General features: G+C 39.2%; 1 protein-coding gene across 1 annotated transcript in view; it reads left to right on the forward strand.

Annotated features, from left to right (window-relative positions):
* Window positions 1-438: 438 nt before the first annotated feature.
* LOC132406653 (septin-7-like) overlaps window positions 439-17170 on the forward strand; it is a 57511-nt gene continuing 40779 nt past the window's right edge. The window contains exon 1 of the mRNA XM_059992472.1: window positions 439-596. Coding sequence (XP_059848455.1) covers window positions 461-596 — 136 coding nt within the window. The 5' untranslated portion in view covers window positions 439-460. The remainder of the gene's footprint in view (window positions 597-17170) is intronic.

Consider the following 17170-nt stretch of genomic DNA (forward strand, 5'->3'; position numbering starts at 1 on the left):
GACCATTTGTGAACTTGTTGCAGTATTACTTCTTGGGTTCTGCTTCTTGTCACAAATCCCTTGATCTCTACTTCTGCTGATTTTCATCATTATGACAATTGCTGCCTCAGCTTCAGCTAAAGCTAATCTGCTACTGAAGCCCATATCCATGCCTCGGTCACCACTAAACCAGATAATTCTTCTGCATCCCTACCTAATCTTCCCTCTATCTTCTGTAAACAGAAGTTATCTAAAATCATTACCCTGTCCTAACTGGCATCTGTTGACTGAGCAATGGTACTGATGACCCTCTCCCCTCTCTCCCCCCTGCTTTTTCTAATTGCTCTTGCTCAGCCTTTATTTCATACGAGAACTTTGGTTTGTTCTTTGAAACTAGGAAAAACATAGACCATGCATAAGAAGGTGAGAGTGAAACAGATTGGGAGTAGTAGCCAGGAGGGGCTGGAACAGGAAGAATGAGATGGATATAACTCTTCCCTCTTTTTACTTGCAGTATGCCCGTTCTGTGGAGGGATATGTGGGGTTTGCAAACCTTCCAAACCAAGTGTACAGGAAGTCAATAAAACGAGGCTTTGAGTTCACCCTTCTGGTTGTGGGTAAGTGTTTGGGGAAATAATTGGATGTTGTACACGTTTTATGAAATAACAAAATGCTGGGGATGCTCTTGAGTATACAAATTACTATGTTAATGAGGAGGGATAGAAACTCTGACTACCTTGCTTTCACACTTAATGACTTTGCCGAAGTTGAATATGCCATCATGTAAATCCTAAGGTTGTTAACTGGATAAACCCATAAATACTGTAGCTAGAAGATTAAGTCAGTAACCTTATACTGTGGCAGATGTTGTGCTCACTGGCTTACCAAGTTCTTCACTTGCCCAGGTGAATTCAGCTGTATTAGTGTCTGCATTATCATAGAACAGCGTAGTATAGACCCTACAGCCCACTATGTTGTGCTGAACTAATTGAACTGGTAACTAAATGCCTAACTAATCCCTTCTGCTTATACAATGTTCATATCCTTTCATTTCATGCACACATGTGCTATCGAAGAGCCTCTTAAATGTTTATTTAGTATTTAACTCCACTGCTGCGCCTTTGCATCCAAAATACCCACCACTCTCAATATAAAGGGAAGAAGCTTAACCTGCACATCTCCACTGAATTCCCCATCCTCCGTTGCTCCTGAGGAAGCAGCTCAAGTGTGCCCATCCTCTCCCTATAGCACATGCCCTTTATTCCAGGTGGCAATCTGGTTACACTTTTCTGTATCCTCCCCATCCTTCCTACAATGGGGTGACAAGATTGAATGCAATGCTTAAGATGCAGCCTAACTAGATTAATATAAAACTGCAAAATAAGTTTCCATCTTTTGAATTCATAGCCTTGACTCATAACACTGCAGTTAACTTTATATTTGAGCTCTCAAAGTGCAACACCTCACATTTGGCTGGATTACACTCCATCTTCCATTTCTCTGTCCAATATCTGCACCTAATCTATAACCCTTAATCTCTTTTGGCAATTTGTAACACTATCCAGAACACCAAACTTTCTATCATTTGCAGACTTACTAGCCCACCCTTATTCATTTTCTTCCAGTCCTTTATGTAAATCAGAAACATAGGTTCCAGCATGGATCCCTGCAGAGCCTCAGTATAGTCTAGCTCATTGAAGCACTGCTATCTGCAGATGGATCTCCAATTCGTACACTATTACTTTTCCAAGTTGTTGTTGGGTGTGAATTCTGTCACTTTAATGATGGATACAGTATTGGTAGGGATGGGTCTGTCACTAAAACATGATGCAGTACTGGCTAGTCTGTCACTTTAACATTGGGACACAGTCATATTAATGGGGCTACCAGGTATAACATGAAGTGCTGAGCAATTCTCTGTTACTAGGTTCATGTATGAGCTGATACGACTATGATCAACTTTTAGCTTCCTCAAATCGCCATCACTGCCACAAGCTCCCTCCCATAAGTTCCTCTAATTGGAGATATTTATCTGTGAATGAATGATAAATATGGACCTGATTGAGGTTAGAGAAGGTTGTGCCCAAATATTCCTGATTTTGAAGAGTGGATAATGTGTACCTTCTGAGAGGAACATGTCAGCTGAAGTTTGCATGTTGCATTATGTATTTTTATGAATGAGTTGGAGAAAACAAGACAGGCATGATTGCTCTTTAGAGGATGTAGTCAAAGTTCAGGAGGATGTTGCTGGGAATATCCATTTCAGTTATGAAGAGAGAGATTGGATAGGTTGATTTATTTTGTTTTAGGCAATTAGAGCACCAGGCACAGATTGAGCATGAGCAGTAGAATCAGTTTATCATCACTGACTTGTATGAAATGAAATTTGTTTGGTGGCAGCATTGCAGTGCAAAAATATTAAATTTCTATAAATTTACAAAATCGTGCAAAAACAATTTCAAGCTGGTGTTCATGAAATCTGATGGTGAAAAGGAAGAAGCTGTTTATGAATCATTGAGTGTGGAACTTCGGGTTCCTGTACCACCACCCTGATCTTAGTAACAAGAAGAGGATGTCCCAGATGGTGAGAATCCTTAATGATGGATGCCACCCACCTCAGGCACTGCCTCTTGAAGATCGCCTCAATGGTGCAAGGATTGCGCCCATGACAGCTTGCTACGGCCTCTTGTGTTCCTGTGCACTGGAGCCTGTATACCAGGCTGTGACGCAACCAATCAAAATGCTCTCTACTGTACAACTATAGAAATTTGTAGGAGTCCTTGACGTATTGAATCTTCCAAAGCCCATAACAAAATATAACCATTGGTCCACCTTTGTGATTGCATCAATATATTAGGTCCAGAATAAGTCCTCAAGGATGTTAGTACTCAGGAAATTGAAGCAGCTTACCCTTTCCACTGCTAACCCTTTTCTGAAGTCTGCAATTAATTCCTTGACCCAGCCAATCTATCTTACTCCAGTGTGCTGTCTTGTCAATGTTTGAAATTCTACCAGCAACAAGTGTGCCACAGCTGAATTCATAGATGACGTTTAAGTTGTGTTTAGCTTCACAGTCATGAATGTATAGAAAGTAAAACTCTGTAAGTAGTTTAGAGGGGATCTGAGGAAGCACTTTTCACTTGGATTGTGGTTGTAACCTGGAGAAGCCTGCCTGATGGGGTGGTGGAGGCAGGTACATTTAGGAACAGTGATTTGCTGCATTGCAATAGTTTTGCATTAGCATCAAGAAGGCACTGGTGATACAGGCCATGTTTTGTGGGCAGCTTACAAAATTTCTAGATAAACTTCTAATCTACTATTGTTGCAACCTGCAGCCTGTAATTTCCCTTTAAGAAACATACATTTGAACAGTTTAAACAAACTAGTGATTTTACTAGTTTCCTGAAGAACTCGGTCAACTTAACTCTCAGAAATGAAGGTTTGGCACCTTTAAGCGGATGAAGGTCCATCGCTATAGCTGGAAGAGAGGTTGGCGGAGATTACTTCAAGCCAAGCCAAAGTGTTGGGATATGAAACTTCCTCTGCACAGTAACTTGTTAGCTAATGTACATTTTCTGGAAAACAAGATAGAGTATCTAAGAGCAAAATTGCTGTATTGGAGGGAGATAGGGGATTACTGCATTTTCTGTTTCACTGAGACATGGCTCACTCAAGATATGCCTGATATGGTGATCATGCATGAGGGCTTCTCAATTTAGCAGATGGACTGATCTGCAAACTGATCGGGGAAAGCAAATGGATTGGGTCTGTGTTTCATGATAAGTTCTTCATGGTACTCAGATGTAGCAGTCTTGCAGCACTCTTGTTCTCCCAACCTGGAACATCTAATAATTAAATGCCGTCCATTCTGCTTACCAAGGGAATTCTCCTCCGTGATCCTGACTGTAGTTTACATACTACCAAAGGCAGGTGTTAAGCAAGCGCTTGATGTATGAGTGCCTTGAAAACATGTAATCTTTCACATCATTACTGAGACTTCAATCAGGCTTGCTTGAAGAAATCTCTGTCCAATTATCTTCAACATATTACCTGTAACACCGGAGATCCCAACATATTTTTTTTTAAGCCAATATGTTGTTGATTTGCCCTTGTTTTTAGGATCATTGTCTTGTTGCATTATCCAACTTCTATTAAGCTTCAGGTGATGGACTGTTACCCTGACACTCACCTGTAATATGTCTTTTGATTTCATTGCTCCCTCAATGGTTGCAAGCTGTCCAGGCCCTGAGCAGGAAAGCAGCCCCAGACCATGATGCTCTTTCCACCATGTTTCACAGTTGAGATGAGGTTTTGGTGTTAGTGTACAGTGCCCTTTTCCCCTCAAACATAGATAGCAATGTACATTTCTGCCAAAAAGTTCAACTTTTGTCTAATCTATCCACAGCACATTGTCCCAGAAATGTTGTAGAACATCCTGGTGGCCTTTTGCACACTTGAGACATACAGCAATGTTTCTTGTTTGGAGATCAGTGGTCTCCTCTGTAGTCGCCTTCCACGAACACCATTCTTTTTTAGTGTTTTTCTTATAGTGGACACATGAACAGAGACTTTAGCAAGTTCTTGAGATTTATGCAGGTCCTTTGCTGTTACCCTTGGGTTCTTTTTCACCACATTCAGCATTGCATGCTATGTTGTTGATGTGATCTTTGCAGGATGTCCATTCCTAGGAAGATCATCAGCAGTATTGAGTTTCCTCCATTTGTATACAATTTCTCTTACTGTAGACTGATGTGCACTCAGGTCTTCAGAAAAGCTTGTGTAGCCTTTTCTAGCTTCATGCAACTCTACATTTCTTTTTCTAAGGACCAGTGGAAGTTGTTGGATTGAGGCATGGTGCACAGAGATCTTTCTTGAGAAGAGCAGGCTCTGTCAGTAACCAGACTTACTGTGTCATTTTCATAGGGCAGGGCACCTATACAACACACACCTCCAATCTCATCTCATTGATTGAATTTGATCCCTTATTCATATAAACTCTGACATGAGCACAGTTAGAGAGTGAGAACGCAAAATAAATGCTATAAAATATAGGGTTGCAGGACATGCCAACAGGGTAGGCTGATGATGAATGTTAATGGAAAGAAGCAAAACTGAGCCAGTATCACAGATGGGTGATTTGGCTTATTCGAATGCTGGTGGAGTAAGCAGGTAACCTGAAGTTGTTGGATTTGATACTGAGTTGAGAATGCTCCATCATGTCTAGACAGAAGAAGATAAACTGCTGGTCAAATTAGCCTTATAGTGTAAGAAAACACAAACATATTTGAGTGGGATGGTGAATTAAAGTGACACTAAATGCCTACACAATATTTAAAATATTAAGAATCAACCTACTATGAACTAAAATCAGGATTTAAATAGCATTTCTTACTCAGCTCATCATGATGAGGCTTTTAAACAAACCCTTGTTAGTGACTGAGGCTTAGAGTAGTCAATCCTACATACCAAGCGCACTTAGAAAATAACCACATTTTCCAAAGTAACCAGAGATCAGCTCTGCTTGATAGCAGGTACCAACTGCAGACATTTCGCTCACATCTTTTCATTGAGTCTTTGAATGTTTGAGCTCTGGATTATTTCTTTCTTTTCTTTTCCAATCTTTTATGAATATCAAAATAGTAAATATAACATGGTATTGCTACACAATTATTGGGATTACATTGTTAATGGTTACATATAAAAATATATAATCAGTTAATACAAGGGTAATAAACCTCCCAAAATTATTCAAATACAAATTATACATTAAAAAAGGATTAACATATCCAAAAAGAAGAAAAAAAGAAAAAATATATACCCCCAAAAACGCTAATCTAAACAATACTAACCAAAAGGTAAGCAAATGAAAAGAACATGGGCTGTTTGTAACATCAAAGAAGAACCATTAGTGTCATGAACTCCGAACTTCTCTGCATATATTAAAACATGAGAATAGGTTTGGAAAAAGGTCAAATCACATCATATGAAAGTGTTGAATAAAAGACCTCCAAGTCTTTTGAAATTTACTGGATGGATCATATATAACACTTCTGATTTTTTTCTAAGTTTAAACATAACGTAGTTTGAGAGAACCAATGAAATGTGGTGGGAGGATTAATCTCTTTCCAATTCAGCAAAATAGATCCTTTATCCATTAATGTAAGAAATGCGATCATCCGACGCGCTGAAGAGGTTAAGTGATGTGGTTCTATCATTGGTAAACCAAATATTGCAGTAATAGGATGAGGTTGTAAGTCAATATTCAATACAGTTGAAATAATATCAGAAATATCTTCCCAATATTTTTTCAAATAGGAACATGACCAAAACATATGGTTTAAAGAGGCTGTCTCAGAATGTCATCTATCACACACTGGACATGTATGAGAATAATAAGCTAATTTATCCTTAAACATAAGGGCTCTGTGGACTACTTTAAACTGTATCAATGAATGTTTAGCACATATAGAGGATGAATTAGCTAATTGAAGAATTTTTTCCCATTTTTCAATAGGTAAGGTAAGCTTAAGTTCCCTTTTCCAATCATTTTTAAATTTTATTAGATACATCTAAACAGATTTTCATAATTATATTGTAGATAGTTACTATTGCACCTTTCTGAAAAGGGTTTAAATCTAAATTTTTTTCCAAACTATCCATAGAATATAGTTTTGGGAAAGTAGGAAGAACGGTATTTAAAAAGTTTCTAACCTGTAAATAATCTAAAGAAATAGGATCTAGGTAAATTATATTTGTTAGCTAATTGTTCAAAGGACATGAGACAATTATCCAAAAATAAATCACAAAATCATAATATACCTTTAGTTTTCCAAGTCAAATAGGCTTGGTTCATAATAGAGGAGTTAAAAAAAAAGTTAGATGCAATAGAACTTGCTAAAATAAATTGATACAACCCAAAAAATTTCCAAAATTGAAACTATATTTGTTAATTGTATGTAACTATTGGATTATCCAAATGTTTATACAATTTAGAAAGAACAAAGGAAAGTGAAGTCCCTAGAATAGAACCCAGTGAAAACCCTTGAACAGATTTACATTCGAGATGTACCCAATAAGGACTTGAAGTTGTATCCAAGTCCCATAGCCAAAATTTCAAATAGTGGATATTAATTGCCCAATAATAAAATCTAAAATTTGGCAGTGCCAGAACACCCTTTTTTTTAGACTTCTGTATATTTTACCTAGCCTAGGATTTTTATTCTGCCAAATATATGAAAACATTTTAGAATCAACACTATCAAAAAAAAGATTTCAGAATAAAAATTGGTACTGCTTGAAATAGATATAAAAATTTAGGTAATATAATCATCTCGATAGCATTGATCTGACTATCAATAACAAAGACATTGGTGACCAATAGGTAAATAAATGTTTAATCAATTAAAGGTAAAAAATTAGCCTTAAATAAATCCTTATTTTTTTTGTAATTTTAACCCCTAAATATATAAAATAGTCAGTAACCAATCTGAAAGGTAAATGTCCATAAATTGGAACCTGCATATTTAGAGGAAACAGTTCGCACTTAAGGTTCAGTTTGTAACCCAAAAAATTACTGAACTGAGCCAACAAAGATGAAACTGCAGGGATAGATTCCTCAGGATTAGAAGTATATAATAATAAATCATCTGCATGTAATGATAGTTTATGTATCTCATTCCCACAGGTAATACCAAATATACTAGGTGATTCTCAAATAGCAATTGCTAAAGGTTCCAGAGCAATATCAAATAGTAATGGACTAAAAGGACAACCTTGCCTGGTGCCCCGAAATAAACGAAAAAAGGGAGATCTTTGATTACCAGTAATAACCGAAGCTGCTGGGGTATGATATATCAATTTAATCCAAGATATAAATATCGAACTGATTAAAATTCTCGAGCACAGTAAATAAATATGGCCATTCAACTCGGTCAAATGCTATCTCAGCATCTAATGAAATTACACATTCTGGAATACTATGTGAGGGAGTGTAAACAATATTCATTAATCTCCTAACATTAAAAGAAGAGTAATGGTTTTTAATAAATCCAGTTTGATCCACATATATAATTCGAAGTAACACCTTCTCCAACCTAGTCGCCAATATCTTAGAAAAAAATCTTAGAATCTACATTCAACAAAGATATCAGTCTATATGATGTATAATCAGTAGGATCTTTTTTTTAAATTAAAGAAATGGAAGCCCTATAAAATGATTGTGGTAATTTACTTAATCTAATTGCTTCTTTAAAATCTCTACCTAACCAAGGAGAGAGAATAGAAGAAATACACGTAAAGAATTCAACTGTATAACCATCTGGACCTGGTGCTCTACCAGAATTCATTGAAGAAATAACACCTTTTATTTCATCATCTGTAAAGGGAGTTTCTAGTATTAAACGTTTTTTGGTTGATAGTTTCGGAAAATTCAATTTCCTTAAAAAGTCATACATGAAATTAGGATCATCGGGAAATTCAGAGTTATATAAAGAGGTACAAAACTCTTGAAAAGATTTGTTTATTTCATCATGATTAACTGTCAAATTATCATCTTGTTTATGAATCTTAATAATTTGGCGTTTAACCGAGGCAGTTTTCAGGTGATTAGCTAATAATTTACCCAATTTATCACTATGTATATAAAACTCACTTCTAGTTTTCATTAATTGATTTTCAATCGAGGATGTAAGTAATAAATTATGTTCCATTTGAAGCTCGACTCTTTGTTTATAAAGCTCCTTACTAGGAGCGATGGAATATTTCTTATCAATTTCTTTAATCTTATCAACCAATAATAATTTTTTTATTCTTAATACTTTTCCTCAAACCAACAGAATAGGAAATTAATCTGACCATGGATCTATGCCTTAAAAGTGTCCCAAAGTGTCCCGTTGGAAATTTCCTCTGTAACATTAGTTGAAAAAAGGAAATCGATCTATTCCTTCATAAACTTAACAAAATCCGAGTCTTGAAACAGATTAGAATTAAATCGCCATTGTCTAATACTAGGAGCTGTATCCATCCATTAATTTGTTAGAAAGTTTCATTGGAGCATGATCAGAAATGGCAATAATGTCATAGTTACAGTCAATCACAGATGGGATGAGATGTGAGTCAATAAAAAAAAAGTAATCAATTCTAGAGTAAGAATGGTAATCGTGAAAAAAATGAAAACACTTTATCCTTGGGGTGTTGAAATCTCCAAATATTGAAAATTCCAGAATCATTCATGAAGGAGTTGATAAGAGTAGCCAACTTGTTTGGTAAGGCTTGAGTAGATATAGATCTATCCATCAAGGGATTCAAACAACAATTAAAATCACCACCCATTATCAGCATATATTCATTTAGATCAGGGAAAGCAGTAAATAAATTCTTTAAAAATTCAGGATAATCCACATTTGGAGCATAAACATGAGCCATAACCACTTTTTTATTAAAAAGTAACCCAGCAATAAACAAAAATCTGCCTTTCGGGTCCAAAACAGTATCATGGTAAACAAATGTTATTGAGGACTCTATAAAAATTGAAACTCCTCTCTCTTTAGCATGCGAATTCAAATGAAACTTTTGTTCCTTCCAAAACCTGAAAAAACAGATTATCCTCTTTCCTCACATGAGTTTCTTGTACAAAAATAATATGAGCATTCAGTCTTTGGAATACTTTAAAAGTCTTCTTCCGTTTAATCGGATGGTTTAAACCATTTGTATTCCAAGAGACAAAATTAATAATCTGAGCCATAATTTCATAGAATCAACCCTTTGGTGTGCAAAGAGTTAACCATAATGCAATCTCATGAACCTGGAAGAGGAACAAAAGTTCGGGGAGGAACCGGAGGTGATGACACTGCAGACATGTTTGTAGTTCTAAGTCAGCCCAAATAAGAAAAATAAAAATAATATAGAAAACCCCCCACCCACCACCTGCAAAGACCCAAAAGTAAGCCTAAAGAAGGCCAGAAAGAGAAATAACATTAAATCTACCCCCATTTCTCTAGAAGGCAACTCCAAAAATATATGTTAAAAAAGAAAGACCATCCGAAATCCAAAAAAAATTAAGAATTATACTATAACAATCTTAAAGTGGTTTCTAAAAAAGGAAAAAAGAGTAAACGTCAGCATATTATTAATCAGAAAAAAAACATAAACAACTGAAAATAACACTTCAAAAAACTAAAACACATTATGGGAAGAAGGTGAAAAAAAGAAATAGCGAAGTAAAAGAACAAGAGAAAATATGAGATAAGAAAATCGAACCACCTTCTTGATTAAACGAAACAAAAAGAAAAATCCACTGTCAGATCATTAATCAAAATGTCAAAAATCAAATAATTAAAAAAAGATTAGGAAAATTAAAAAGAAAAAAAGACGAGTACATCAACCAAAAAAAAACTATAGTTAAAATGTACCAGTAACCACAGACGAGCTTAAGCTTATGAAGATCGAACTTCATAGGAAAATTGTAGGCTTTGAAAAAAAGCACATAAGTACAGAGCCAGGACTACAAAACCATAGATTGATTAAAACAGTGTCCGAAACAGATGGATAATGTTCATCCAAGAAACTTCGAGTTGCACTCGTAGAGAGGAAGAAATGGCGTCGTCCTTCCGAAGCGGAAATTCTGAGTCATGCAGGATATAATAACGCTGGTTTGAGACCCTTTTCATGACATTCTGCCATCAAAGATTTAAAAGCTAACTGCGCCTTCATCACTTCTGGGCTATAATCCTCCACGAGACGGAATTGATAATTTTAAAATTTAATCACACCTTGCCGATGAGTAATGCAGATAAGATGTTCTTTAACATGCACGTAATGAAACCAGACAATCACTGCTCGGGGTCTGGACCCGGGGACAGGTCTTCGAGGAAAGGAGCAGAGGGGCGCTGTCAAGTAATGGAGGGTTGTTTGGGAGTTCAGAGGTAAACGCATCTTTTAAAAGTTTAGAAAAGAATTTCAAAGGGTCCCCTTTCGCGACATCTTCGGGGAGACTGATTATGTGTAAATTCTGACTTCTAGATCGATTTTCAAAATCGATAATCTTGGATTTAAAACTCTCCAACTGTTTAGCTGTCGAAGACAGAGTTTATTCCAAGCAATCAATTTTCTGATCTTTCTTCCGAGCTTCGTCCTGTGGTTCTGTGATTTTGGATTGTTGTTGTTTAACTTCATGACCAAGCGCATCCAAAGAATCCTGGAGTGCCTTAAAATCGTCTTTAATATTTTGGTGTAGTTCAATAGATTGTGCATTTAAAAGTTCCAACATTGTACAATAAGTTAATTCAGTATGCTCAGGTTCACCTCTTTTCTTCTTATTGTTACCATCGGTGTCTTCCCAGTCTTTTGAATCTGGCCCTTTAGATCTTGTACTCATTGTACTAATTTCTGTGCTCATTTCTTCAAAAGTTCACAATTAAAACTTGGAAAAAAAACTTCAAAAATAAAAATCTGCCAGCGTAGATAAAAAAAAGATTAAATAAGGGTGATCATGGGTTAAAAAAATAACAGTAATGGAGAGAAGCCGAATCAAACCTCACTCCATGAGCACCTAGTGGAGAATCCTGGATTATTTCTTATCTTCAAATTATTATTTGAAATTAGAACTTAGTATAAATAAACTATTTGTCATGAAGACTTTGTGCCAGTGAAGACTGGAATATTTGGAGCTTGCAAAAATGTTGTCAGAGCTGATTTTGGAGTGGTGGAGGTTGGTGAACTTTTCAGATTGGATCAGTGAGGTTGATTACAGTCTTTGAAGAGAGTGGAAGACAGACAAATGAAGACTGTCATTATATTCAAACAAACACGAGGAAATCTGCAGATGCTGAAATTCAAACAACACACACAAAATTCTGGTGGAACACAGCAGGCCAGGCAGCATTTATCAGGAGAAACACTGTCGACGTTTCAGGCCGAGACCCTGGCCTGCTGTGTTCCACCAGCATTTTGTGTGTGTTGTTTGACATTATATTCCTTCCACTTGTTCCCTCAATATTCCAAACTTGGACAACTATAGTTGAAGCTGGGTTGGGTGTGAAGCAGTTAAAAATTTCCACCAAGCAGTGTGTTGTCTACTGCAGCACCGTCTTTGCTGAGGAAAGACACAGCCTGAATCTTGGGCTGTAAAGTTCGACTTCACACCGTGTTCCAATTCCAACCTCACTCCTTCCAAACGATCTGCTCTCTGCTCCCTCCGCACCAATCGCAACCTCACTATAAAACCTGCTGATAAGGGAGGAGCTGTTGTAGTCTGGCGTACTGATCTCTACCTGGCCGAGGCACAGCAACAACTCTCTGATACCTCCTCTTATTTACCCCTTGATCATGACCCCACTAAGGAGCACCAGGCCACTGTCTCCTATACCATCACCAACCTTATCAACTCTGGAGATCTCCCATCCACTGTCACCAACTTCATAGTTCCCACACCCTGCACTTTCCGTTTCTATCTCCTACCCAAGATCCACAAACCTGCCTGTCCAGGTAGACCCATTGTCTCAGATGCTTCTGCCCCACCGAACTTTATTTCTGCATACCTTGACACTGTTTTATCCACACTTGTTCAATCCCTTCCCACCTATGTTTGTGACACTTCTCACGCTTTGAATTTTTTGAATGATTTTAAGTTCTCTGGCCACCACCATCTTATTTTCACCATGGATGTCTAGTCCCTATATACCTCCATCCCCCACTGAGATGGTCTCGAAGCTCTTCGCTTTTTTTGGATTCCAGACCTAACCAATTCCCCTCTACCACCACTCTCCTCCGTCTAGCGGAATTAGTTCTTACTCTCAATAATTTCTCCTTTGGCTCCTCCCACTTCCTCCAAACCAAGGGTGTAGCCATGGGCACCCACATGGGTCCCAGTTATGCCTGCCTTTTTGTTGGCTTTGTGGAACAGTCCATGTTCCAAGTCTATACGGGTATCCGTCCCCCTCTTTTCCTTCGCTACATCGACGATTGCATTGGCGTTGCCTCCTGCACGCATGCTGAGCTCGTTGACTTCATTAACTTTGCCTCCAACTTTCACCCTGCCCTCAAATTTACCTGGTCCATTTCCGACACCTCCCTCCCCTTCCTTGATCTTTCTGTCTCCATATCTGGAGATGGCTTATCTACTTATATCTACTATAAGCCTACAGACTCTCACAGCTACGTGGACTATTCCTCTTCCCACCGTCTCTTGCAAAAATGCTATCCCCTTCTCACAATTCCTCCGCCTCCACCGCATCTGCTCTCAGGATGAGGCTTTTCATTCCAAGACGAAGGAGGTGTCTTCCTTTTTTAAACAAAGGGGCTTCCCTTCGTCCACCATCAACTCTGCTTTCAAATGCATCTCCCGTTTCCCTAACATCTGCCCTCTCCTCATCCGCCCACCACCCCACTCAGGATAGGGTTCCCCTTGTCCTCACCTACCACCCCACCAGCCTCCGGGTCTAATATATAATTCTCCGTAACTTCTGCCACCTCCAATGGGATCCCACTACCAAGCACATCTTTCCCTCCCCCCCCCCCCCCCCCGCTTCTCACAGGGATCGCTCCCTATGCGACTCCCTTGTCCATTCGTCCCCCCCATCCCTTCCCACCAATCTTCCTCCTGGCACTTATCTTTGCAAACGGAACAAGTGCTACACCTGCCCTTACACTTCCTCCCTCACCACCATTCAGAGCCCCAGACAGTCCTTCCAGATGAAGCAACACTTCACCTGTGAGTCAGCTGGTGTGGTATACTGCGTCCAGTGCTCTTGGTGTGGCCTTTTATATATTGGCGAGACCTGATGCTGACTGGGAGATTGTTTCGCTGAACATCTATGCTCTGTCTGCCAGAGAAAGCAGAATCTCCCAGTGGCCACACATTTTAATTCCAAGTCCCATTCCCATTCTGATAGGTCTATCCATGGCCTCCTCTACTGTCAAGATGAAGCCATACTCAGGTTGGAGGAACAACACCCTATATACCAGCTGAGTAGCCTCCAACCTGATGGCATGGACGTTGACTTCTCTAACTTCTGTTAATGCCCCTCCTCCCCTTCTTACCCCATCCCTGATATAGTTAGTTTTCCCCCCTCCTTTTTTTTTTCCTCTCTGCCAATCACTCTGCCTGTTCTCCATCTCCCTCTGGTGCTCCCCTCCCTCTTTCTTCCTAGGCCTCCTGTCCCGTGATCCTTTCCCTTCTCTAGCTCTGTATCCCTTTTGCCAATCACCTTTCTGGCTCTCAGCTTCATCCCACCCCCTCTGGTATTCTCCTATCATTTCTCATTTTCCCCTCTCCCACTACTTTCAAATCTCTTACTATCTTTCCTTTCAGTTAGTCCTGATGAAGGGTCTCGGCCCGAAACGTCGACAGTGCTTCTCCTTATAGATGCTGCCTATCCTGCTGTGTTCCACCAACATTTTGTGTCTGTTGCTGTAAAGTTTACTGTTTGATTTTCATGAGCAAGTCTTACAGTGGCCTCTATCAACTCATAAACTTTATGGATTAAGTTTTGAAATAACATGGCATTTTCCAGGTATTAGGGTATTTGTGAGCTGAAAAGTGCTGGCAGAGACAACTGTAAACAATAGCAGGCAAATAATACTAATGAAAGTTCAGACTTTTGGCAGTTGTTTTGGGAACACTTTAAAATGATGAGTCTTGTTTGTGGTTACCTGCTGAATGCCTAATAAATTAACATTGTATATGATGGGGTTAATGATAGGATGCTAACATGTGCCACATTTAAACATGAACATGTGGTGACCCACTTCCTAGCGCACTCGAACGGGCGCCAGCATAAAGGCCAGTCCCAAAAGGGTGCCAAGTCTGCTTCACCAGCAAGGGGAAAAGCCCGCGCGGGACTGTGAATACATGCCCCCTACAGCATCCGCGTGCGGGACAGGACTGTGAATACGTGCCTCCTACAGCATCTGTGCCCGGGGAGGGCGGGATCAGGAAGGCTTTAAGCGAGGCCGCAAAGTTCGAATAAAATCTTTTTGTAACTGCAGTTCATCGACTCCGTGTCGTAATTTCAGCGCTGCGTGTAGCACACCACTACAAACATTTAATTTTAAGCAGCGAATATTTTAGCATTGTTGGAGACATTGAAAAGCTATAGATGTTGTGAGCTTGGAGCAATGCAAACAGTGCTGAAGAAACTTAGTGGGTCATGCAGCATCTGTGGAGGGATATAAGCACTCAGTGTTTCGGTTGAGATTCTTCATTTGGACTGGGAGGAAAGAGGGAAAGAAGGCAGTATAACAAGGTATGGGAAGAAGGGGTGGTGCAAGAGCTGGGCTGTGGTAGGTGAGGGAGTAGGAGAGTGAGAATAATGTAAGAAGTTGGAGGTTGATAGATAAAGTAACAAAGTAGATGGAATCTGATAGGAGAGGATATTGGACCATGGAATACAGGTAGTCCCCGAGTTACGAACATCCGACTTACGGACAACTCGTACTTACGAACCAAGGAAGGAGAACGTTGTCTGCCATTTTAAGTCAGATTGCGATGCTGTCCGCCATTGTAAGTCGGTTCACCACGCCATCTGCCATTTTAATTCATTGTCATTGACACTGTGTTGTGTTTAACTTTGAATTTAGCGTAAAATTTTCTTAGTAAGATTCACCTTGACCCCGCCCCCCCCCCCCCTTTCCGGTTGGTTGGTGGCACAGTGAGATCAGTGTGTTCGATCCAGTGTCAGACTGCTCCCGTGCCGGGTTGATGTCGATCCAGTGACTCCGGTACCATCCTTGCTGGGTTGATGTTGAGCCTGCAACTCGACCTCATTAAAAAAAAGACTACCACCTCCAGTTTAAATACCCATGCAGAATATTGTGGAGGATCAAATACCCAAACCCAGCACAGCCCCCACCTGTCCCATTTAGCCTGTCTCAGTGTGGTGGTCCTTAGGACCCAGCGGACCTCGGGAGCCAGTGGAGGTTGGGACCCGCTGCCCGCAATGTTTCTGTTCCATTGATGGGAAGTGATCATGATTGAAAATAAAGTGGAAATAATAGTGTTTGGAAAGAGGTGAAATGCCATCAGTCATTGGAGAAGTGTTAGGCTACAGTCTGTCAACGATCGGAACAATTTTAAAGGTTAACGGATAAAGTGAGAATAATAGAGCGTGTGAAAGGCGCTGCCCCAATTAAAGCTACAATTATTACTAAGCAACGCAGTGGTTTAATTATTGGAATACATATGTTTCTTAAGTGTTTTATATGCATAGAAAGGTAAAATATATACTAAGACAAACGTTTGACTAGCTTACACTAAATAATACCAGATGTACTTGTTCCGACTTCTGTACAAATCCAACTTAAAGACGGACTCAGGAACGGAACTCGTACGTAACCTGGGGACTGCTTGTATTAGTATATTCCTGTCACATGTACTGAGATAATGTTTTCTTTTAATGTGATATGCAATTACATTGAGGTAGTACAAAAAAAAAGCATAATACAGAATATACTGTTGAATCTCGTAATAATGCATTTCCCTAGAGCAGGGGTTTAGATGGAGTGCAGTTAGGTGTTTTCAGGAAGGTTTCTTGACACAATATGTAAATAAGCCTACAAGAGTAGAGACTACTTGATTTGCTATTGGGAAATGAACCTGGTCAGGTGTTAGATCTCTCAGTGGGAGAGCGTTTTGGAGATAGTGATGACAATTCTATCTCCTTTACAGTAGCATTGGAGAGAGATAGGAACAGACAAGTTAGAAAACCATTTAATTGGAGTAAGGGGAATTAGGAGAGTATCAGGCAGGAACATGGAAGCTTAAATTGGGAGCAGATGTTCTCAGGGAAAGTTACAGAAATGTGGCAAATGTTCAGGGGATATTTGTGTGTTTTGCATAAGTACGTTCCAATGAGACAGGGAAGTTATGGTAGGGTACAGGAACCGTGGTGTACAAAGGCTGTAGTAAATCTAGTCAAAAAGAAAAGAAAAGCTTATGAAAGTTTCAGAGAGCTAGGCAATGTTAGAGATTTAGAAGATTATAAGGTTAACAGGAAGGAGCTTAAGAAGGAAATTAGGAGAGCCAGAAGGGGCCATGGTGAGCAGGATTAAGGAAAACCCCAAGTCATTCCACAAGTATGTGAAGAGCACTAGGATAAGACGTGAAAGAATAGGACCTATCAAGTGTGACAGTGGGAAAGTGTGTATGGAACCAGAGGAAATAGCAGAGGTACTTAATGAATACTTTACTTCAGTA

This window comes from Hypanus sabinus, chromosome 17 (genome assembly GCF_030144855.1).
Source record: "Hypanus sabinus isolate sHypSab1 chromosome 17, sHypSab1.hap1, whole genome shotgun sequence".
NCBI classification, from domain to species: Eukaryota; Metazoa; Chordata; class Chondrichthyes; order Myliobatiformes; family Dasyatidae; genus Hypanus; species Hypanus sabinus.